Raw genomic sequence first — 24,816 nt, 5'->3', positions numbered from 1 at the left:
TGACTTTCATTAAGTGGTGTCTGGACTTAGGAAAGTGGGACTATCTCCACCTGAATCTGGGCCAGTGGCCTGGGCACCCCAGAACATGTGTCTGTGGTGGAATTAATTACTCAGAACAGGTGTGGGAAATGGCACAGGTGCAGGATAATGGGTGTCCAAGGATGCACCTGACTCAGCTCAGAACAGCTCCTCCTCCTGCCTGCATGGCTGCAGGCCCAACTGGTATTTTGGTGGGTGTTACAGAGCCACAGAGTCATCTGGCCCAGGTGCAAGCCTCGTCCCACCCTGCCTACCCCCAGAAGACAGCTCGCCTATAAAAAGGCTGACAGCTCAGCTCTTCTCACTGGGGGTTGGAGAGCGGGGGACCATGGATGTCATCAGTGTCCAGCAGTTGGTAAGGACATGGGAAGAGGGGCAGGAGGATGGGCAATCATCTGGGCACCCCCAGACTGTCTCAGCAAATCGAGGAGGGCAGGCAGCTGCTTCTGTGCTCTAAGGATCAATTCAGTTTTCGGAGCAGAAACTTCTCTTGTCTGGTCCTCATGTGAGGTGGCAAGGGAGAGGTTAGGGAGCAAGAGAGAGGAACTGGGGGTGCAAGGTGTTGGGTGACAGTGACATGAAAATCCTGGAGCTGAGTCAGTTTGCCCTGGACTGTGATGGCTACAGAGGAGCAGGAAATGGCAGGTTCCCTTGGAAAATGTGACTGTAGCCGGGTCTTAGTTTAGCTCAACTGTCAGGATAGCCATTGCTTTGGCCATGGGCCGAGAGTCTGGATGCCTTGTTTGGGGAGGAAGAAGGGTGCTCTCCAGTTCCCTGGGCACTGAGAGAAACAGCAACACCAGTGATACTGGGGACATGTTCTGGTGAGGTGAGACATAGGAGGCCCAGGATGTCGCAGTGGCCAGCTGGCCCAGCCTGGTGCAGCCTCTGCAGGAGGGGCCACAGGGCTGAGGAGTGAGGTTTCCAGCGTTTGCTTTGAAAGGGAATAGAGTTCTCTGGAACCCCCAGGCCCTGAGGTGCTGTCATTCCAATTTCTCTCTGCCCCCAGAGAGGGGGAGGGGCTGGGAGGAATAACAGGCTGGGCGTAGCATTATGGTGCGCTCTGCCCCAGCACAAAAGTATGAGTTAAATGCTAATTCTACACCATTTTACTGATGAAGAAACAGCTTTGTGAAGAGCCAAGATTTGAACCCAGAAATTCAGACTTTTACCCAGGCAGCGTCTCCTCTGTCCCTCTGAGCTTGGGGTCAGGTGGCAGTGTGGCGTGATCTGGTAGGAATGTAAGGGCAGCAACCCCTCAGGGAAGCTGAGGTGTCATGTGCCCAGGAGTATAAATAGATGTGGGGTCATGCCCCCAGCCCTGCACCCTTGCTGACAGGACAGGGTAGGTGGCTGCTGGTGAGAGCCAGCATAACCTGGGCACCGTGAGCTTTGAGGTCAGGCCAGCCCTCAGACCAGGATACTCACTGGCCGGCGTAGGTCTGCTCTGGTCAGGACCCCTCACTGCACAGCTAGGTTCTCTAAGGACTTCTTCTAATTTTCTTTTTTATCTGTATCCTGTACCAACAGGTACACGGAGAAAGAGAAGAAAGGAAAGTGCTGGGATGTGGACATGGAGTCTGGCCAGCCACCTGGAGGCTGGGACCCCAGGAGGCTGTGGCCGAGGAGAGGCAGAAACTGGAAGAAGAAAAGAGGAGAGTGAGTGATGCAGAGGCAGCAGCCTGAGTGGGCTGGTGGTTCTGCTGTGGGCAGGAAGGATGAGGGTCAGAATAAGAGCCTGCCCCCAGGGCCCTCATCACCTGTGGCTGATGGCTGGCATGGCCTTTTGTCTTTTGCCCCAGCTTGAGAGATTTAAGAGTTCCAGACTTAACCTGGAGAACCTGGCTGACTTAGAGAACTTGGTTCAAAGACGAAGAGAAAAGCGACTGAAACGCAGAGTCCCCCGTGGGGCACCTGAGCCCGTGGTTAAGGTGGGTAAGAAGCTGGATTGGTGGGGGGCGCATACACCCAAAGCTTGAGTCTGTCAGGGGCTGGGGGAAGAGTGGACACTGCCTGCCACACCTGCACAGCAGCGACTGAGAACTAGGCAGTCCATTCTGGAGCCCCCCACCCTGTGTTCAAGTTGCTGGGGCTGCTGGGGGCTTAAATAGAGTTCTGGAGGCTGGAAGTCTGAGGTCATGATGTCAGCAAGGTGAGCTCCTTTCTGAGGCTATGAGGGTCTGTCCAGGCCTGTCTGAGCTCCTGGGGGTTGCTGGCAAAAAGTTTGGGGTCCTTTGCTTATGGACATGTCACCCCAATCTCTGCTTCATGTTCACATGGCATTCTCCCTGTGTGTGTGTCTCTGACTCCAAATGTCCCTTTTTTGTAAGGACAACAGTTATACTGGATTAGGGCACAGCCTGCTCCAGTATGACACCTTAACTACAACTGCAATGACCCCTTTTCCAAATAAAGTCACATTCTGAAGTTCTGGAGGTCAGGACTTCAATATGTGAACTCGGGAGACACAAGTCAACCCATAACTCCCCCCACCCGAGCAGCTATTCAGCCAGAATCTCCTGGGGGTAGTTTTATAAAAACCTGTAATTTGTATGAGCTGACAGTGTCTCTGTGGGGACCACCTGGTGTGACTGGTTAAGTGGTGATATCCCTGAGGCCCACAGTTTCTGGATTGATTTGCTCTTGTCCTTAATTTATCCAGCCACAGCCCCAGGCCCAGCTGGAGCCTGTAGACCTGGAGCTGTTCCTGAAGGCAGCTGCTGAGAACCAGGAGGCCCTGATTGACAAGTACCTGACAGACGGAGGGGACCCTAATGCCCATGACAAGGTAGGGAGGGTCGAGTGAACTGGAGAGCAGCTCAGCAGCGGCAGGGGTCTGTCTTCGGAGTACCTTTCTACTTTATGGGAAACAAACCCCTGGTACCTCCTGAGCTGGAGGAGGGGGCCCTTCGCGTGATTAGAGAACAGGCAACTCTGTTTAGGGCGCCAACTCTGGGAACGGGATTGGGGTGGGACTTCTAAGGGTGGCTGTGCTCCCTCTACTGAACCTCCTGTCTCCGCCCTCCAGCTCCACCGCACAGCCTTGCACTGGGCCTGTCTGAAGGGTCACAGCTACCTTGTAAACAAGCTATTGGAGGCAGGGGCCACTGTGGACACTCGCGACTTGGTGAGAATCAGGGAAGGCTTGTTCTCCCGGTAGAAACTCTACCTGGCATGCAGCTTGTCACAGGGCTTTGGTGCTTGTTTTGCAGCTGGACAGGACACCTGTGTTCTGGGCCTGCCGTGGAGGACACCTGGACATCCTCAAACAGCTGCTTAACCACGGAGCCCAGGTCAATGCCCGGGACAAGGTGAGGGCACATAACAGTGGGGCGGTGTTAGGAGCAGGTGAGCAGTGCGCAAAACAGACTCTGCTCCTGGAGGAAACAGCCCTCTGGACACTTTCTCCCTTATCCCCTTAGATCTGGAGCACCCCCCTGCATGTGGCCGTGCGCACAGGGCACTGTGAGTGCCTGGAGCACCTCATTGCATGTGGAGCCCACATTGACGCACAAGACAAGGTAGGCACTTGTTTGGGGCAGCTCCAGTGGGGGACAGTGACTGAGGGTGCCTGAGCTCAGGGATAGCATCTGCCAGCCCAGCCCTTCCCATGGCTGGGGAAGTTAGGAGGAGGATGTCCCATTTCTCATTTTTTTAAACACTAGGGACAGTGAAACAAGGAAGGGCTTAGCATAGAAGAAGCAACGGGAGAGCCCTGGCTGGGCTGCCTTAGCTCAGTGGGAAGTCAGAGAAAAGGGGATCTGCAGACAGGGTCAGGGGGTCAGCCCAGGACAAACTCTTGCTCCCATGCTCCCCTGGTTGCAAGTCTCATGGGGACCCTTAGAGTTTAGGAGATGCGTGCCTGTGGGGGAAGGAGAGGGGCCAGGGACAGGTGTGAGTGTGCCCCTGAGAAGGAGAGCACCAACGTTTCCTTTCTTGACAGGAAGGGGACACAGCTCTGCATGAGGCTGTGCGGCATGGCCACTACAGAGCCATGAAGATACTGCTGCTCTATGGAGCCCAGCTGGGCATGCAGAACCAGGTGAGTCCCAGCAGGCCCCAGGCCTGGCCATGCACCCAGGAGGGTGGCTGGGCAGAGCACCTGAGAGAAATGACTGACCCAGCAACCTTGTTCCTAGGCTTCAGTGACTCCAGTGCAGCTGGCCCGAGACTGGCAACGGGGCATCCGGGAGGCTCTGCAGGCTCACGTGGGGCATCCCCGCACACGGTGCTGATGACAACAGACCTGCAGGGCCACTCACAGTCACCATTCCTTCCCCTTCTCCCATCCTCACACCTGTCTGTGGTTCTGATCTTAGTTCTGATTCCTCAGGCCCCCAGGGCAGCCTTATCGGGACAGAGGCAGCTCAGAGTCCAGGCCCGGCAGGTGGATGAAGCAGTCTCCCTGGCTTTGAGTCTCAGGGACGACCTGCTCCCTGCCAGGGCACCAGCTAGAAAGGGCTGAAGTAGAACCCTGGGTGAACAGGAAGAAAGCAAGGTGGGTCCAGACAAGGGACAGCAGAGAAGACTGGGAGCTCGGGGTGGAGCCAAAGCTGTGGTGTCCCACACCTCAGGCTCCCCAGGGTTGGTGCTAGACTTCCCCAGTGTCCAGTGAGCCTCTATCTAGGGGATTGCTTATGCCCCAACCTCCCCCAGGGCGTTTCCTGCCGGGTGGGGACTTAGGGTATGGTCAGCAGCTGCCGTCCAGGCCACAGAGACAGGCATTTCTGCAACTGTCCAGTGCCCTTGGGCAGGGGGTTCCACAGTGACTCCATTCCTGTCGGCAGAAACCCTGATGGTGTCTGGAGTGGCCTCAGATCACTTTGGTCTTAGGGACTCTGGTGTTGGGTCTGGAAGGGGCTGCCCAGCAGGTCTGAGGCGCCACCGCAGAAGTCCAGTACCAGCCTGGTTTCCACAGAAGCCCTAAGACTGGAGAGCTGGAGCTATACTGTAGAGAACCCCATGCTTACTGTCTAAAGGCTTTGGTCAGGCCTGCCCACCACTCTCTGGCCAGCCGGGAGCTCTCCTTATAAAGTGAAGGGACTGGGGTGCTGGGGTTGCTTGTGGCCCACTCAGCTTTTGGGGCGGTGGCCCGTAACCCTACTTTGCCTCAGGCGCTAACGCCACCCTGGCACTGGAGTTCTTGCCTGCACCCTGAGGCTGTTGGCTTCTGCAGCCTCTGAGGCAGGGCACGGAGGGACTGAGCTCCACTGTGAAGGAAAGCAGAGGAACACACCTGCTCCTGTCTCCCACCTGCTAACTGCGGGTTCACTTAGGACCCAACTCCACATGCTTTCCTAAAGGCTCCCCCTCTTGTATTGTCCATACTTCAAGTTGTGCTGGTTGATGTAGATGTGCTCCTAGCAGGACTGGGTCCTTAAATGCCAGAGTGAACCTTACAGAACTCAGCCCTAAACTGAAAGCTGCAGGCTGAGGGACAGGCTCCAAGATGAAGACTGAGCCCCCCTCACATATGTAAGGCACCTGGGCAGACACACATTCTACAGCAGTTATTTTTATCTAATGTTGATGGCCTTCTCAGGCCAAGAACAAGCCTATTCTTACTGTATGAAAAAGCTGACTACAGCCCCACACCTTCCCTTCCCACGGGCAGCTGCTGCCCTGTGGGGACAGAGCCAGCATTCACCCAGATGTTGGGGTCATGGAAGAAACAGGTACACTGGTCCATGGAGAAGACAACTCCCCAGGTAGAAAATGGGGACACTTAAGTGACAGACAAAAATACTTTTTTATACGCATCAGTATTATGTGTTCATTAAAACTGGTTGGTTATCTGTCACAGTCTACTTGTGTGTTCTAGGCTAGAAGGGGCCAGGCCGTTAGGCGCAGGGCCTTGTCTTCCTCAGCAGCCTGTTAACCATGCTGCCTGCCAGCAAGATAGTCCCCTGCTGCCCAGCAGGCAGTCAGGGCACTTGGCCCTCACGCTCAAGGCACCTGTGCTCACTGACTGACAGGTTCAGAGAGCAGTGGTTTTCAGCCTTTGCTGCTTATTAGAATTACAAGGGAAATTTTTAAAAGTCCTGATATCCAGACACTCAAAAGAGTTCCGGGGGTGGGACGCAGGTATCAGCATTGTCATGCAGACGACTCTTGTCTATGTAGGAAATCTTAAGGAATCTACAAAACAAAAAACAAACAAACAAACAAAAAAAAAAACACAAAAAACCACCCAGAATAAGAGTTCAGCAAGATCTTGGGTATAAGATAAACATTAAAAAACCTATTTCTACATATTAACACTGACAATGTGTATACCACAATTTTAAAAAAAGTACCATTTACAGTTGCTTCTAAAAGTAAAATGCTTAGCTGTAAATCTAACAAAACACATTAAGGACTTGTATGCTGATAACTACAAAATGCTGATGAATGAAATCAAACTATTTAAATAAATGGAGACTTACCAAGTTCATGGACTGGAAGATGCAACATAGCAAAGAGATCAATTCTCCCCAAATTGATACAGATTTGGTGTAGTTCCTGCCAAAATCCTAGCAAGATTTTTTGTAGAGGTAGATAAATTATTTTTAAACTTATAGCTAAAACAATTTTAAGAAAGAATAAAGTGGGAGGAATGAGTCCACTGATTTTAAAACTTATTACAGGCATACCTCAGAGATATTGCAGGTTCGGTTGCTGGTGGAGGGTCTTGCCTTCCATTTGTAAACCATGCCACACCTATCAAGTGCAGTAAGGGGAAGCAAAATAAAGTGAGGTGTGCCTGTGCACAGCTACAGTAATTGTGATGGTGTGGTACTGATAGAGGGAAACAGAGACCAATAGAACACAATATATACAATCCAGAAATAGACACATATGCCCAAGTGATTTTTTGACAAAGATACAAAAGTTAATGTAATGGAGGAACGATAAAGGTGCTGGAGCCACGTGACACCTACAGGCTAAAAAAGAAGAGTGACAGTGGCATCAGCATCAGTTACAAGTCAGACAACTATAATTCAACACAAACATATCTGAGACCTGCACATCGAGCCATCTGAAGGTGCATTGCAGCGAGCAGGGGAGGCAGGACCAGGAAGGAGATGGGGCCACAGTTGCGGTCTGGCACTCACCAGGGAGTCAGGCTGCACCTCTCACACAACAGCAGGGAGCAGAAGCAAAATTCCAGCCTGAGGGAACAGCACCTATGCAGCTAAACCTGTAACATTCCTGCCTCAGTAAGAAGCTCCAACTGCAGCTAAACTGGGCTGTGACACAGCACAGTGGTGGTGCGGCAGCAGCAGTCTGGTGGCCACTGTTACTAGTAAGAAGGCAAAGCCGCAGACTTGTGGACCCAGCTCCCCTTGCACACCCTGACCATGCATCTCGGTGGAACCTGATACAATAGCACAGCATGGCTGGCAGCCTCTGGTTACAACACTGGGAACTCACAGGCCCGGAGCCCCACTGTCCCCCACATATCACCACAGGGATGGTACTCTGAGACCGAGGTGACTGGGACACAGAGGAGACACCAACCTCCTTGGGAAATAACAGAGCATTTTCCATGACTGAAGCAACACTGCCTCACAGAGATCCCAGAGTTCCAGCAGGGCAGATAAAATGAAACAAAAACTTACACTATAGCACCATCTACTGGAATACAAAAGAAAGACCTTATAGTTTTCAACCTGCTGAATTACGAGCAAAATGGTACCTAAAAAAGAATTCACTACATCAAGTGCCCAGGCAGAGAAACAATCCATCAAGCACCACGAATAACCAAGGTAACAAGGTAACTCAAAAGGAAAAGTCTCCAGAAACATACTCCAAGACATGGAAGACTGATTTAAATGACAAGAGAATTCAAGATTGCAGTTATGAAAAAAACTTAATGAGGCAGTTCAATAGCTAAGGAATAAAATCAACAAACAAAAGGAGAACTTTACCAAACAGAAATTCTGCAGCCGAAGAACTCAAATGAGATGAAAAATGAATTAGAAAATTTTGGAAACAAAGCAGGCCAAATGGAAGACAGAATTAGGGAGCTCAAAGAGAAACCTAGAAGTGACTCAAGTGGAAGAGTGAACTGAGAATTTTATTATTTTTGAGTATTTTTTTTTATTATGCTATAACAGTTGTCCCAACTTTTTTCCCTTTGCCCCTCTCTGCCTGGTACCCCACTTCCCTCCAGCAATAACCTCCACCCTTAGTTCATGTCCATGAGTTGTGCATGTAAGTTCTTCGGCTTGACCCTTTGCTGTACTATACTTAACATCCCCCTATTTTGTTCCTACCAATTATGCTTCTTAATCCCTATACCTTTTCCCGATTACTCCCCTCTTCCCCCTCCTAGCTGATAACCCTCCAAAATGATCTCCATACCTATGATTCTGTTCCTGTTCTGTTTGCTTAGTTTTTGTTTTTTTAGAATCAGTTGTTGGTAGTTTGTTGTCATTTTAATGTTCATACTTATCTTTTTCTTAAATAAGTCCCTTTAACATTTCATATACAGTAGTGCCTCTCTATACAGTAGTCCCTCGCTATACCGCGGTTCACTTATCGCGGCCTCGCTGTATCACGAGATTTTTTAAAATATTATATTTAATTATTTATCGTGGATTTTTCGCTATATCGTGGGATTTTGCAGTACTGTATACGTATTTATATGCATAGTATTTATGATTTTGCCCTGGCTGGTTTAGCTCAGTGGATTGAGCGTCGGCCTGCGAGCTAAGTGTCGCTGGTTCGATCTTCCAGTCAGGGCACATCAGAGAAGGAAAACTCTGACTCCAAAAAACCTCCGCTGCCTTGCGGCATACCTCTTCAGGGGAAAGGCTAAGGGAGTAAACCCCGACAGAAAATCCGGAGCTGGAGTCCCTAAGGCGGTTTGACGTTGTAGTCAACACCGGCAACTCCTGCGGCGCACCTGAACCCAAGCTGTATCGACTCCGTCTTTCCCTTGGACCCTTCAGCTGCGAAGAGAGGGGGGGTCTGCTGCATGGGCAACAGCAGACCCTCCATATTACCCTGCCCAGGCTCTGTAGCTTCAGCGTCATCGCAAGATGTCGATTCAACACGGGAGGAGACAGATACCATGTCACTCCCGAGTCGGACTGCACAGCCATTCTCGGCGGTGCAGATAGACTCTTAAGAAGCTACACCATCGTCTCTCGAGACGGACGGCTGCCGACGACGACGATTTATGATTTTAATGATTTTTGCCTAAAAATTTAAAAAATATATTAAAAATATAATAAATGATTCTAACATTAAAGGAATATTGTTGAAATAAAATACTGCACACTATTTACAGTATGTATTTTTTTTTTTGCGGATGAACACATACATTACACTGAAAACGAGATGTACGCTGGCGCTTGTTTGCTTACGTTAGATTGTACACGGCAGACGATTGGCTGATTGATGGAAGGCGACCAACCAGAGCATTGTCTTGTGTATCCTGGGCGCTGATTGGCTCAGTAACCGTAGCATCGGTCTGTCTGCTATCCCGCACTGTGTGCATATGTTCAGCATCTCGCCTTGTCCACTTCACTCCTACCTCTGATTGCTGTGTGTAGTTTTGCTCTGCGGTGTTGTGTTTTGTGAAATTTTCCTTAAAGACTAAATTTATTGCAAGCCCTACAATGCCACCCAAACGTTCTGCATCTTCTAAGGATTCTGGCAGTGAACCCAAGTGCCAGAGGAAGATGCTTACCATGAAAGAGAAGGTGGAACTTCTTAACATATTGAAGGAAGGGAGGAGCTATGCATCTGTTGGCTGCCATTACGAGATCAACGAGTCTACGGTTTGCTATATAAAGAAGGACTAGAAGAATATCAGGTCTACGGCATCACTAACTTTCAACAAAACAGCAAAGATGGTGGTTTCTTCCCACAATAAGATCATTGTGAAGATGGAGTCTGCATTAGCTGTGTGGATAAACGATTGCAGAAAAATGAATATCTCGCTGGATACAAACACCATCCAGATGAAGGACAAGCAACTGTATGATCGTTTAGCAACAAAAAGGGAAGATCACGATGGTGATGAGAATGAAGAAGAGGACGACGACGACACTAAAGCAGGACTTTGAGTGCTTCTCCAACCAGACCAACCCCATTCAGAGCCAGCAAGGGCGGTTTGACAAATTTCAGAAATGCTTTGGATTCAAGAACGTTTCTCTGCACAGAGAGGCTGCCTCTGTGGATAAAGCCAGAGCTGAGTACGTGAACAACACGTTCAAAGGCATCATCAAGGAAGGAAGCTATAAGCCTGAACAAGTTTTCAACACGGATGAAACGGGCTTACTGTAGTCCCTCTCTATATCACAGTTCACTTATCGCGGCCTCACTGTATCGTGGGATTTTGAAAAATATTATTGCAGATTTTTCGCTATATTGCAGGATTTTGCAGTACTGTATACGTATGTTGTTAAAAGTTACGTAGGTTTAAGAGTGTAGAATATGTTTAAGAACATAAGTAGTGTTTATAAAAGTGTAGAAAAGGTTAATAAGGAACTGGGAACGGTTTATAAGTGTGTGGGAAGGGTTTATAAAGGCTTAAAATATATATAAACACTAAAATAAATATAAGGTTCCTTCTTCGTGGATTTTCACCTATCGCGGGGGGGTCTAGAACATAATACCCACGATAAGTGAGGGAATACTGTAATGATGGTTTGGTGATGATGAAATCCTTTAGTTTTTTCTTGACTGGAAAGCACTTTTATCTGCCCTTCCATTCTAAATGATAGCTTTACTGGATAGAGTAATCTTGGTTGTAGGTCCTTGCTTTTCATCACTTTGAATACTTCTTGCCAGCCCCACTTGCCTGCAAAATTTCTTTTGAGAAATCAGCTGATCGTCTTATGGGAACTCCTTTGTAGGTAACTCTCTTCTTTTCTCTTGCTGCTTTTAAGATTCTCTTTAACCTTTGGTATTTTAATCATGATGTGTCTTGGTGCGGTCCTCTTTGGGTCCATCTTGTTTGGGACTCTGTGCTTCCTGGACTTGTATGTTTATTTCCTTCACCAAATTAGGGAAGTTTTCTTTCATTATTTTTTCAAGTAAGTTTTCAATTTCTTGCTCTTCTTCTTTTGTCTCTTCTTTCTGTTCTGAATGTTTATTTCTTCCTTTTGTTCCAAATTGTTGATTTGAACCCTGGCTTCTTTCCTTTCACTGTTGGTTCCTGTATATTTTTATTTCATTTTGTGTGACCTTCATGTATTTATTTTTGCCATACTATATGAGTTTTTTAAGCATCCTGAGCACCAGTGTTTTAAACTCTGCACCTGATAGGTTGGCTATCTTTGTTTCATTTAGTTCTTTTTCTGAGGTTTGTTCTGTTCTTTCATTTGGGCCAATTTCTTTGCCTTCTTAATTTGATAGCCTCCTTGTTTGTTTTGGTATACTAGGTAGAGCTGCTTTTACTTCCTTAGTACTGTGTGGCCTATGTAGCAAAGGCACCTGTAAATTGTGTGGGGTGGAGCCTCAGGTTAATTTCCAGGGTAGGGCAACCCAATTCACCACTCTGTGGCTCTGTCTGTGGTGGGGAGATTGGAGAGGGGAAAATGCTGCTGCCTGAATTCTGGCAATTTGCCAGACACTAACCTCATTTCCAGTCACTTCACCCACTTCACCCACTTACTGTATGCAATTGGCACACTTCCAGTTGCTGTCCTGGGGTTTGCATACATACTAAGACCACATGGGCCCTTTAAGTGGTGAAAATCCAGCAGTTTCTTCCACCACCCCAGCCCCACTAGTTTTTACTGCCAGAGGTAATGAGGGTTTATCTTCCCAGTGCTGGAACCTTGGGCTGTGTGGTCTGGCCTGGGGCTGGGATCACTGGCCCCTAGGATGTCCATCCTGATTTTTTTCCACATGTGAATGTTGGACTGCCTGTCCTAATGCCTCCACCATTTGGTCAAGCCACACTGCCTCTCTGCCTCATCTCCATGACTCTGCCCCTCCTAACCATCTGGATGAATGTGACTTCTTTAAATCCTTTAATATAGCTCGATTCTCTAACCATTCTGGTTGTTATTTGTTTTTAAGATATGGTTGTAACTCATTTATTTATTTATTTATTTAATTTTTTAACAAGTTACTTAATTTTAATTTAATTTTATTTATCTGTTTTTAGAGAGGGGAAAGGAGAAAGAGAGAGAGAGAAACATCAATGTGCAATTGCCTCTCACGCACCCCCAACTGGGGACCTGGTGTGCAATCTAGTCATGTGCCCTGACTGGGAATCGAACCAGCGACACTTGGTTTGCAGGCCAACGCTCAATCCACTGCGCCACAGCAGCCAGGTTGTAACTCTTTCTATAGTTGCACGAGGAGGTGAAGTGTGTCTACCTATGCCTCTATCTTGACCAGAAGTCCTGAACTGAGAGTTTTTTAAAAAATGAAAGAACTCTATGAGAACCATCTGACTCTTAGAGAAACAAGGATAATGGGTAGACCAGAAAATAGAAGAGTAAGAGAAGGGAACAGAGAGCTTATCAAATTAATAATTGTTAAGAACTTACCAAAGCTATGGAAAGAGCTGGACCCTTAAATTCAAGGAGCTAACAGAGCTCAAGTGGTCTTTATTGTAAATATTCTGTCCTTGCTGCCACCTCTTCCTGTCCCCTTTTAAAAATCAACTTCATTGAGGTATAAATTGCATACAATAACAATGCACCCATTTTCAGAGTGCATTTCAATGAGTTCTGACAAATGTATACACCTGTGTAATCACAATCACAATCAAAATACAGAACACTTTCCTAAATGCTCTCCCACATCCCTTTGCAGTCAATCACCCACCAGCCCTGACTGAGGCCCAGGCTGGGTTTGCTTCCATCATTATAGGTTACTTTTGCCTCTTCTAGAATTTTATATAAACAAAATCATACAGAACCAAAAAAGCTTTTAACCAAACACCTAATTATGTCAATACAAAAAGACCTTTAGGACACATTGTATTAAAGCTGTCAAAATTAATGACAAAGAATTCTTAAGGCAGCCAGGAGCACAATGATTGTAATTTACAAAGGAAACTCTATTAGATTATCACTGGATATTTCAGCAGAAATCTTACAAGCCAGAAGAAAGCAGAATTAAATATTTAAACTATTGAAAGAGAAACCACCAACCAAGAATGTATTCACCAAAGTTAGCCTTTAAATATGAAGGAGAAATAAAGGCTTTTCCAGACAAACAAAAGCTGAGGAAATTTACCACCAGGAGACTTGCACTACAAGAAATGCTTAAAGGAGCTCTTCTACCTGAAACAAAAAGATAAAAGTATATTAAAACTTTTGAGACTTCTGGCCAAGATGGAGGCCTACACTGACACGCTCCACATCTCCCTCCACACTAAGAAGGACCACAACTACCACAACGTCAGAAATAACCAGAAGTTCCAGAAAATAAAGCTACATGGTGACAGCCTTGGTTCCCACCCCATCCCCCATCTCCCCACCTGCCTGCAGCTGTCTGGGAGTTTCCCATGATAGTGGAGTACATCAACCTGAGCTCCATTTGGCCTTGGTGAGCCCTAGACTCACAGCTGCGAGATAACGACTGAATTCAGTAGTTTCTTTTTTCTTCCCCCTATAAAACACCCCCTCCTTCCTTAGGACCCCAGAGTCGGGGCATTCACAGCATGGCTTTCTCCCCGATTGCTAATTCCCTCAAATAAACTTTTCTCTGCTCACTGCTTCTTCATGGTTCTCTGAGCGACACCATTCTTACATTATGGTGCCAAAACCCGGGATTGGGACACTGGCTCAATAGACTCCCGAGTCGGACTCAGGCCCGAGCTGGCCCCAATCCTTGGACCCGGAGTCGCTCAGAACCTCCATAGGTCAGCGACTCGAGCTTCCCCTCTGGCTTGCTGACCTCTTCCGCCTCCTTTTTCCTCCAACCCCTCCCCCAACTACTATCTACTCCCAGTCAACACCAGCCCTCAGATTTATGGGTGAGTTCTCTGCCTCCGTTTTCTCCATGATTCTGTTTCCTGATCTAATCCAAGACCATTACGGGCAGTTCAGCTCTAAATCTGAGCACTCAGTCAGAACCACTCTCGGAGTCCTTTGACTCCTTGGGGTCAGTCCGGACCCCTCTCTCCGGGACCTGATAATCCCAGGGACGCCTGGAATAAATCAGCACCTCTCCTCTTGGCCTTTGGCCCTCCACCCTCTGGTCGAACCAGGGACGCTCATCTCAACAGAGTGTGGAGCTGGAAACGTTGGCTTGAACTCGCCCTCCCCCTCTCCTTCTTCCTCAGACCCACGATAACTGTAACCGTCCCCATGGGACTCAGTTAGTCCCTCCCACCAAAAAATACCCCTCTTGGGTTTTTAGCCTATAATCTCAGACCTCTCCAACTAAATGGAGAGGTCAAGGCACTGTCGCGTAATCCCAATATCCTCTAAATAACCGAAGTCAATAGCCAAAAAAATTTTTAAAGGCACTTCGTAGTTCTCACAGACCTCCATAATTTTCTCTGGCAGTTGGACAGGATGTCAAAAAATTTCCCTATGCTCAGGCTTTCTAAACTCTTCAGACCACTCTCTCTGCAAACAGCTCACTATCCACCAAACTCTCCTTATCCAAACAAACCACCTTCCTCTCGACCTTCTGCATCCCCTTTAACCCCTTCTCCTTACACACACACACACACACACACAAATTAATCACTCACAATGAAATGTCAAAATATTTATTCACAGACCGGCAGGTTTAGGCACAGCCAAGGACCAAGGGGGCTGCCTAGCTGCACTTCCTCATTTCCCAAGATTTAGTAATGAACGTCCTCCCCCTCTCAGAGTTCCGATGTCCTTTGTTCTCAGAGGCGTTTGTGCTGAGCGGAATGCCCCTTTTCTAATGCTAGTATTGTTAACTCTGGCTCAAAAAAAAAAAACCCTCTAATTTACATTTTCCCTTTACTGCTAAATATTTTTCCACTGATCTAAAAGCTTCTTACATTTAAACACTTTCACTCCCGCTCCTGAGCCACCTGACCTGCACTGGAGCCGCTGGGTGCTTGGCGCCAGAAATAAGAACCCCTTTGGGGTTGCCTCCCTGCCCTTGCTCCTGTCTCCATGGTCGCACTGAGGCCAGGCGGCCAAGGGAGAACTAAGGTAAGCACCTCCCCAGCCACTGGTGCCTAATTTCCCATACCCCGCAGCGCCCAGGCCGGTGCGTGACTGCCCTGCGCGCATGCGCGCCTACCTACGCCAGGCCACCCGGGCGTGACGCCGCCCCCCTGAGTGTCGGGACCCCAGCCTAACCCACCCGCCCCACCCCTCGCTGCTTTCAAAACCTGTCACCTAACTCCTCACAGCTCCCACCCGCACCCCTCCGTGCGCATGCAGGATGCATGCACGGCCCGGGCCGTGGCCCAGGTAGGGAGGTAGGGGGGTCGGGGTGCCGGGGTTGCCGCGGAGGCCACTGGAACACGCTCCTTAGAGCCCCGCCCGGCCGGCACGTTCATTCACCTATAATAAAAGACATCCCTATAGCCAGCCGATAGCCCTGACCTTCTGGGCACTTCTTCCCTCTCCCAGCCCTGCGGAAGCGCTAGGCACTCCCACATCTTCCGCTCCATCCCGCCGGGTTCCTCGGCTGCCAGTGTCTGCTGCCACCATTGCCAAATTGGACCGGCTAGGCCGGCGGAAATCAAGGGCAGGCCCCTCCGCCAGAGGCCTGGGGCCTGGGACTCCCCATCCCACAGGCAGCCAGGTCGCCCTCCCTGCGGCAGCCCCAACCCCCTTAATGCTGCCACCTTCTCCAGCCAATCCCAGAGGCCCATCCCTGCCTCCCCTTCCCCAAGTTCCTCCCAACCTCCAATCAGCGTCGCCCTTCTAATCTCCACTCCCCACTATAGCCACCGTCACTCATATTATAGGTCCTGCCTCTCTCTGCATCCGCTTCAGACATGTCAACGACACCCACATTCAGCCTCGCTCCTTAGGGGCATTCAACCCTTCCCTTCTCTACAACCACACCCTAGGCCTGGCCTTCATACACTATAATAAGAGTCGACCAAAAACTCCTATTCATCCTTACATATTAGCCAATACTTCAAATTTTCTACCTCCCTATCCTCTCACACCTGAGATCCACCCTCCAAAGCCAGATCGATTCAATCCTACCCACCCCATCCACTAATCATCAAAAATTCCCCATTATGCCAAAAGACTATATCTATCTTAAAACCCTTACACCTAAAGCTCTCACTCCCAGGTGGTTCGGCCCACATCTAGACCTCCTAACCACCCCCCACAAAATACATTATTCAAATCACCTTCCAAACATAAAACCAGTAAAAAAAAAAAAAAAAAGAGGGGAAAGGAGCCATGAAAACGGAAATACAAGCACTCTCTTTTCCTGGCTAATGCCCAAAAAAATTCCTCGAAGAAAAACAATTAAAATAAGCCTAAAAGCAAAGCCTCCACCATCAGGCAGCCTCCGGGCCCCTGTTTCTGGTGCAGTCAGGAGAAACATTGGGCAAACCTCTGTCCAAACCCCTGCTTACCTAATCCTCTCGGTCCCTGCCCTTTCTGTCAAAAGACAGATCACTGGAAGGTACACTGTCCATCGGCCTCTAACCGAGGTACTAGCCTGCCTACCCCAGCAGGGGATCTGGACGCGGGACTCTCAGTCCCAGACAGACCTCCTCGAACTTCCCATCACCTGACGGAGCCCAGGTTTGAGAGCCGCACCTTTCGCCATCGTGGCTGCAGAAACCAGGGTAAACACTGGTGGCAGGTAAGCTTGTCTCCTTTATCCTTGATGCGGGACCTATGTATTCTGTCCTGCCCGAAATTTCAGGGCTCCTAACTCCCTCTGCCGTATCAGTTGTAGGACTAGACGGCAAGGCAACCCAATCCCTAAGTACCTCTCCCCTAACCTGTCTCATTAGGCATCAGGTGTTCACCCACTCCTTTCTAGTCCTGCCGCACTGCCCAACCCCACTTTTCGGACATGATATTCTAACTAAACTGCACGCATCTATGTCTCTTGTTTTCACTCCATACCCCCACCAGATAATCCCACCCCTCTCATTCTTCTTCTAATTTTAGAGCAGTCCCTTCACACTATTCCCAATAAGCCTCAATGCCCATTAACCCCTTGGCCTTAAACGGTCTGAAGCCTATTATAAACTGGGTACTAGAAACAGGTCTTCTCTGACCTGCCGCCTCTCCCCCCAATTCCCCCATCCTAGCAGTAAAAAAAACCAGGTCTCACCATCTTGTCCAAAATCTACGTATAATCAATGAGGCCACCGTCTCTATCAACCCCACCGTCCCCGACCCTTATTCCCTCTTGCCGCGCATCCCACCCCAAACATCCCTTTACTGTCCTAAACCTCAAAGATGCCTTCTTCACTATCCCACTCTCCCCAGCCTCCCAAGACCTCTTTACCTTCACCTAGACAAACCCAACCACAAAAATAACCCAGCAACTAACACAAACGGTCCTGCCTCAAGGGTTTCAAAATAGACCCCACCTCTTCAGTCAAGCCCTAGCAGCTGATTTACAGCAGCTTAACCTTTCCCCAAGCGTCCTCCTACAGTACGTGGATGATCTCCTCCTCTGTAGTCCATCTGAGTGAGAACCTTTCTCATCTCCGTACTGCCCAGCTCCTAAACTTTGTCAGTTGGAGATACCGCGTGTCACAAGGCAAAGGCCAGTTCTCTCAACTCAGGTCATGTATCTTCACTCCTACTCATAAACACCTAACTCCAGAGAGACAGAACCTAACAACTACCTTCCCCCTGCCCCATAATAAAAAGGAACTCCTATCATTTTTAGGCCACGCCAACTTTTCAAAACTTGAATACCTAATTTTAAATCCCTAGCCAAACCTTTGTATCAGGTAACAGCTAGAAACTTGTCTGAACCCCTGAAAAACTCTTGAGCCCTCCTTAAACCTTTGACCACACTCAAAATAGCACTTGGTTAGCCCTTCCAAACCCAAATAAGCCTTTCCTCCTATACACTGACACAAAAGATGGCTTTACTCTCGAGCTGTTAGCACAGCAATATAGACCAGACCAATGGATTATAGCCTCTTTTTTCCAAACCACTCAATTCTCCCTTCCTAGGGTAACCAGCCTGCCTCTGCGCCTTAGCAGCAGCAGCAATTCCCAGTAAAAAAAAAAAACCCTTAAGTTAGTTTCCTTTGCCCAGGTAACAGTCCACTCCTCTCATACTATTTCCAGCCTACTAACCCATCAGGCCATCGCTGTAGCCTCCTCTTTCAAAATCCTCAAAATCTCCCTAATCAGCTCTCCCCCTCAACCCTGCTTCATTACTTCCCCTCCCCCACTTCCATACCCATGACTACACTCAACATCTCTCCTCCTTTTCACACCCTTTCCCCAATATACAAGACACCCCTCTACCCCAGGTAAAATCCTCGTTTATAGAAAAAAAAAAAAAAACTCCTACAAGGCCGGCCCAAAAGGAGCATAATATACCATCACTACCCTCACCTCCGTCATTAAGTCGAGACACTTGCCCTCAGATACCTCTCCCCAACAGGCATAACTTATTACCCTAATGTAGGCCTTGGCCCTTACAAAAAATCGTCATATCACTATATACACTAACTCCAAATATATCTATCACATCATACATTCACACAAAAAAACATATTAACATTATTGCCCAAGGTAGAAAACAGGCATACAGAAAATCCTAATTCAAAACCTTCCTCTCATACTTCTCTCCCTTCAAAGTGATTCTAACACCTCTCATAACCCCACTGCTTCTCCTCCTATTATTTTTCGTCCTTGGCCCTTGCTTCCTCAAACTGCTAGTTAACTTTATTCAGAAAATGGTCCAATCCATAACAGCCTCTACCGTCCATAATATACTCTTAAGATCTTTCAGATATAAACCTGTGGCAAGAGTTGACCCCTAGCCGGCAATCACTCCCCTCTCACCACCCCTAACTCAGCAGCAAGTCATTATAGAACAGAGATTTGACGACCCCTCCCCCAGCCATTCTCTGCCACCCTCCCAAAAAAACACACCCCACCCCTTACCTCTTTTTATTAAAACAAAAAGGCTAGAATGACAGTCTTGGTTCCCACGCCATCCCCCTTCCCCCCATCTGCCTGCAGCTGTCTGGGAGTTTCCCATGATAGTGGGGTACATCAACCTGAGCTCCGTTTGGCCCTGATCAGCCCTAGACTCACAGCTGTGAGATAACGACTGCATTCAATAGTTTCTTTTTTCTTCGCCCTATAAAACAGCCCCTCCTTCCCTAGCACCCCGGAGTCGGGCCATTCATGGCACGGCTTCCTCCCTGCTTATTAATTCCCTCAATAAACTTCTGATTGCTCGCTGCCACCTCATGGTTCTCTGAGCGACACAGTTCTTACACATGGAAGTCCAACATATGAAGTTATAAACAAGTGGTGCTCGTCTGGACAGGTAGGAGGGGCAAAGCCAGGGCAGAGAGATCAAGCTGTGCTGCCAGCGGCAGCTGCAGTGACGAGTGGCGGGACTGAGATAAGCACAGACACCTGTATTTCAGGGGAGGCAAGAAGTGCCAGGGGAGCACCCCCAGCTGCAGTCCAGACCCTTCAGCTCGCGATTCCAATGCCGGGAAAGACACACCCCCAATGCCTCGGACTGTGAGGCACAGAGGGTGTGGGGACGGAGGAGGAGGCTCTCAGTCTCTCAGTAGAGAGTGAACAGCAGGAATCGATCTTGGACCCCCGCCCCCACAAAGCGCCACAGTGTGGTGAGAAAGGTCGCCTGGTAGTGATGAGTGCATGGGGTTCCGCCCCCTATAGCGTAGGAGGTGTGACAGTCCCACCCAAGAAGGAAAGTTAAACAAACCTGTCAGGATGGTAGGGATCATGATAGAGATATCAATCACGAAGCTGATCAGAAAGCAAATACATATTAACAGACAGATAGATAATCTTTCTGAGGCTCAGTTCAGAGCTATAGTTATAAGACAGCTTACAGAAGTAACAGCGGGACTCAATCAAGACGGGAAAGGAATGAAGGCTAGTCCTGCTGAAATAAACAAAAACACATACAAAACAAGTGGTGAGGGAAGGAAAACCAGGGATCAAATCAACAAATCGGAACATAGGGAAGGAACAAACAGTCAACCAGTGGAGAAAGAGGAAATAAAAAGTGAGGAAAATGAGAAGAAGCTCAGAAACCTCTAGGACAACTATAAGAGAGCGAATATCTGAATTATAGGGTTGCCATAAGGTGAAGAAGAACACTAGAAATCGAAAAATTATGTGAAAAAATAATGAAGCAGAACTTCCCAAACTTGGGGAAGGAAATAGACTTACAGGTCCAGGAAGCAAAGAGAGTTCCAAATAAACTGGACCCAGGGAGAACCACACCAAGACACATTATCATCAAAATGTCAAGAGAATCTTAAAAGCAACAAGAGAGAAGAGAATTATGTACAAAGGGGTCCCAATTAGACTATTAGCTGATTTCTCAAAGGAGACTCTGCAGGCAAGAAGGGACTGGCAAGAAATATTCAAAGTAATGAAAATCAAAAACCTACAGCCACGATTACTCTATCCAGTGAAGCTGTCATTCAGAATAGAAGGGCACAGAAAGTGCTTCCAGGACAAAGTAAAACTGAAGAAGTTCAGCCCTGGCTGCTGTGGCTCAGTGGATTGAGTGTTGGCCTGCGAGCTAAGTGTTGCTGGTTCGATTCCCAGTCAGGGCACATTACTAGGTTGCACGTCAGGTCCCCAGTTAGGGGCGTGAGTGAGGGGCAACCACGCAGTGATGTTTCTCCCCCTCTCTTTCTCCTTTCCCCTCTCTCTAAAAATAAAACAAACAAATAAATACAAAAACAAAAAACCTGAAGGAGTTCATTAGATCCAAACCACTATTATATGAAATGTTAAAAGGACTTGTTTAGAAGAAGGATCAAAACTATAACATTAAAATGAAAACTGTATCACAACAACAAACAACAGAAGCTAGGGAACTGAAACAAAGGCAAACTAAGTAGGCAATGAGACTGGGAAAAGAATTATAGGTATGGGGAACATATTGCGGGGAAGGTCAGCAGGGAGGGGCACGGAGGGAAAGGGAGGTAGATGGTACAGGAATTAAGAAGCATAGTAGGACGGAGTGGAGTAGACAGGAAGATGTTGAACTATATGCACAACCAATGGGCATGGACTAAAGGGTGGGGGCAAATGGAGGGAAGGGGTGTCACTGGGTGGAGGTGAGAAGAGGGAAAAGAAATTGGGACAACTGTAACAGCATAATCAATAAAACATAGTTTTTTTAAAAAATCTTTTGAGCCCTGGCCAGGTAGCTCAGTCATCCGAATATGCCAAGGTTGTGGGTTTGATCCCCAGTCAGGGCAAATTCTGAGAGTCAGCCAACAAATGCATAAAATAAGTGGAACAACAAATCAATGTTTCTCTCCCTACTTCTCTAAAATCAATAAATAAATTTAAGTAAAACTTTGAAGAAGAAAAATGGACAGACATAAGCAGGAAATTGCAACTCTATTTTAGAATAGGGTATTAAACAATAACATAGAAGTTAAAGGGGGGAAAAAGCATTTTAAAGAGATACTATAACTTCTGCAATTTGGAAAGGAGCACGGCATAAAAAGGGCTACTTTGTGACAACAAAAACATAGAAGGGTGGGATGACTTAACTTTCACAGATGAATAAAGATGCAATTGGAAGAAAAAACTATTGTAAGAAACTTTAAAAAAATATAAACCTAATGGCAACCACAAAACAAATCTAGAGCTGAGACATGCAACATAAAAGAGAAAATTGAAGGCAAAAAATCACAGAAAACCAAGCTAAAATAGAAACATAAGGGAAAAGAAACAATGGAGATACAGAGCAACCAGAAGACAAAAGATAAGATGGCTGTAGTTAAGTCCTTATATATCAATAATCATCCTAAATGTAAATGTACTGAACGCACCCATCAAAAGGCACAGAGTAGCCCTGACTGGAGTGGCTCAGTGGATTGGGCACCATCCTGCAGACAAAAAGGTCGCTGGTTTGATTCAGAATAAAGTCAGGGTACATGCCTGGATTGTGGGTTGGGTCCCCAGTTGGGGGCGTACGAGAGGCAACCAAGCGATGTTTCTCTTCCTCCTTCTTCCTCCCTTCCCCTCTAAAAATAAATTAATTAAAAAGGCGGGGCAGAGTAGATGGATGGATTAAAAAGCAAGGTCCAACTATATGCTACCTTCAGGAGACCCATCTCAGCTACAAAGACCAACATAGGTTCAAAGTGAAGGGATGGATGATGATACTCTAAGCAATGGCATCGAGAAAAGCAGGGATTGCTGTACTCATATCCAACAAAATAGATTTTAAGACAAAAAAGGCAGTAAGAGACCGAAGATAGACATTATAATGATAAAGGGTACAATTCATCAAGACATAACTTATCAATACGTATGTACCCAATCGGGAAGCACCAAAATATTATTCAGGTTGGTGCAAAAGTAATGTCTGACTTTTTTAAAAGAAAGTTTTCAATAGTATTTATTAAATTTGTGCCTCATAATTTTTTTATAATCTTTTGATGTCACAGTGACCTTATACTTTATTTTTTCAGATTATCGAAGTATTGTTCATAATCGTCTGTAATACTTGCACCCATGTTCATCCCATTTAAAGACCACATTAGAAATGTTTTGCTCTATGAGTTTCGTAAAGGTGCCAGTGCAAGTACAGCAGCAAAGTCTATTCAGAGCGCTTATGGAGACAATGCAGTGACTGAAAGAAGTTGTAGGAGGTGGTTTTCCTGTTTCCAAAGTGGACATTTCAGTTTGAAAAATGAGCCAAAAGAAGGTCATCCAAAAAAACTTGATTCCGAAGTGTTGGAAGCTGTTGTCACAGAAAACCCCACCATTACTTCTAGGGAACTTGCAGAACAATTTAACGTAGCCCATACAACCCTGCTACGCCAACTGAAAAGGATCAGAAAGGTTCCAGTAGTTGGAAAATGGGTCCCACACGAACTGTCTCCTGAGAATCTGCAGCAGCGTGTTGCTTGTTGTGAATCATCGCTTTCGCGGTACCTTCAGGCACCATTTTTAGGTAGGCTTGTTACAAGTGCTGAGAAGTGGGTCCTTTACCATAAGGTTACACATCGCTGATTGTGGATCAGTCGAGGAGGAAGAAGAGTTCAACAACCAAGAGGATGACTTCATCCAAAGATCATGTTGAATGTATGGTGGGCTATGGAAGGAACGGTCCATTAGGAACTGTTAGACAACAGTCAAACAATTACTGCTAATCTTTACTGTGAACAACTTTATTGTTTGAAAGCAGCTTTGAACCAAAAGTGGCCCTCCTTAGTCAAGAGAAAGGGTGTCATCTTCCATCACGATAATGCTTGTCCTCACACAGCTCGACTCACCAAAAATTTCTTGAAAGAGCTTGGTTGGGAAATACTGCTTCATCCTCCATGTTCTCCTGACCTTGCTCCTTCTGATTATCACTTGTTTTGGGGCCTACAGAACCATTTTGATGGTCTTAGGTTGACATCAAGAGAAGAGGTTGAAAATGAGTTGGATTCATATTTTGCTTCAAAACCTAAAGAATTTTACAAGCGTGGCATTTATAAGCTAGTTGACAGATGGAATGAGGTTCTGGAAAGCAAAGGAGGTTATGTTAACTAATAAATATTTTCATAATCATGGGCTTTTTCATTTATAAAATAGACCTCGAAATCGGACATTATTTTTGCACCAACCTTATATATAAAGCAATGCTAACAGACCTAAGGGAGAACCTGACAGAAATATTATAGTAGGGACCTTATAAATACCCAATTGACATAATGGGTAGATCATACAAACAGAGAGTCAATAAAAAATATCAGCCTTAAATGACACATAATCACTCTTTATAGAACTTTCCATCCCAAAATGACAGAATACACATTCATCTCAAGTGTACACAGAATATTCTCAAAGACAGATCATATATTGGGACATAAAACTAGTCTCAATAAAATTTTAGAATATCGAAATCATACCAAGCATATTTCCTAACCACAATAATACACAACTGGAAATTAACTAGAAGAAGAAAGTTGGAAAAACAACATATATGTGGAGATTAGACAACATAACACAGAACAATGACTGCGTTAAAGAAGAAATAAAAGAAGACATCAAAAAATACAGAGAGAGCCCTGGCCAGTGTGGCTCAGTTATTTGGAGCATTGTCCCACAGATGGAAGGCTCACAGGTTCAGTTCCCAGTCAGGGCACATACCCACCCAAGTTGCAAGTTTGATCTCTGATGGCAGCGCGTCTGAGAAGGCAAGCAATTGATTTTTCTCTCCTACATCAATATTTCCTCCTCTCCATTTCTCTCTCTCTAAAAAAAAAGAAAGAAAAGAAAAAAGATAGACAAATGCAAATGACAATGCCACACCCCAAAATTTTGGGATACAGCAAAGCAATACTAAAAGGGATCTTTTATAGCATTGCAGGCCTACCTCAAGAAACAAGAAAAATCTCAAATAATCTAACATTACACCTTAAGGAACTAGAAAAAGGACAAATGAAGCCAAAAGTCAGCAGAAGGAAGGAAATAATAAAAATTAGAGCAAAAATAAGTGAAATAGAGAACGAAGAGGAATAAAGACGACAAACGTCTGGCTTGACTAAGGAAAAAGAGACTCAATAAAATCAGAAATGAATGAGAAGTTACAATGGACATAACATAAATACAAAGGACTGTACAAGAATACTATGAAAGGCTATTATCCATCAAATTTGATAACCTGGAAGGAATAGATATTCTTAAAAATATATGT

General features: G+C 46.6%; 2 protein-coding genes across 3 annotated transcripts in view; one reads left to right on the top strand and one right to left on the bottom strand.

Annotated features, from left to right (window-relative positions):
- The first annotated feature begins 319 nt into the window (after positions 1-319).
- ANKRD23 (ankyrin repeat domain 23) lies at positions 320-5,837 on the top strand. Its single transcript, XM_090281847.1, has 9 exons — positions 320-394; positions 1,570-1,698; positions 1,842-1,970; positions 2,702-2,827; positions 3,068-3,166; positions 3,252-3,350; positions 3,462-3,560; positions 3,983-4,081; positions 4,179-5,837. Exons 1-9 carry the CDS (start codon positions 368-370, stop codon positions 4,272-4,274), a joined length of 903 nt encoding a protein of 300 aa, XP_090137973.1. The 5' UTR covers positions 320-367; the 3' UTR covers positions 4,275-5,837.
- A 269-nt stretch (positions 5,838-6,106) lies between these two features.
- CNNM3 (cyclin and CBS domain divalent metal cation transport mediator 3) overlaps positions 6,107-24,816 on the bottom strand; it is a 38,487-nt gene continuing 19,777 nt past the window's right edge. The window contains exons 8-10 of one of the 2 annotated variants that reach the window (XM_090281842.1): positions 6,672-6,738; positions 6,465-6,551; positions 6,107-6,177 (exon numbers count right to left, since the gene is read on the bottom strand). In XM_090281842.1, coding sequence (XP_090137968.1) covers positions 6,503-6,551; positions 6,672-6,738 — 116 coding nt within the window. In that variant the 3' untranslated portion in view covers positions 6,107-6,177; positions 6,465-6,502. Of the gene's footprint in view, positions 6,178-6,464; positions 6,552-6,671; positions 6,739-24,024; positions 24,375-24,816 lie in introns of those variants that run through there. The other variant, XM_090281841.1, reaches the window with a different exon arrangement.

This window comes from Furipterus horrens, unplaced genomic scaffold, assembly GCF_987537825.1.
Source record: "Furipterus horrens unplaced genomic scaffold, mFurHor1.1.pri manual_scaffold_6, whole genome shotgun sequence".
Classification (NCBI taxonomy): Eukaryota; Metazoa; Chordata; class Mammalia; order Chiroptera; family Furipteridae; genus Furipterus; species Furipterus horrens.
Note: the sequence above shows the minus strand (reverse complement) of the source record. Positions and strands in the feature narration are given on the sequence as shown.

Coding starts and splice junctions, on each gene's coding strand:
- ANKRD23 (XM_090281847.1), top strand. CDS start 368: ATGGATGTCATCAGTGTCCAGCAGTTG. Junction 3,167..3,251: donor CTGTGGACACTCGCGACTTG/GTGAGAATCAGG, acceptor CTTGTTTTGCAG/CTGGACAGGACACCTGTGTT. Junction 4,082..4,178: donor AGCTGGGCATGCAGAACCAG/GTGAGTCCCAGC, acceptor CCTTGTTCCTAG/GCTTCAGTGACTCCAGTGCA.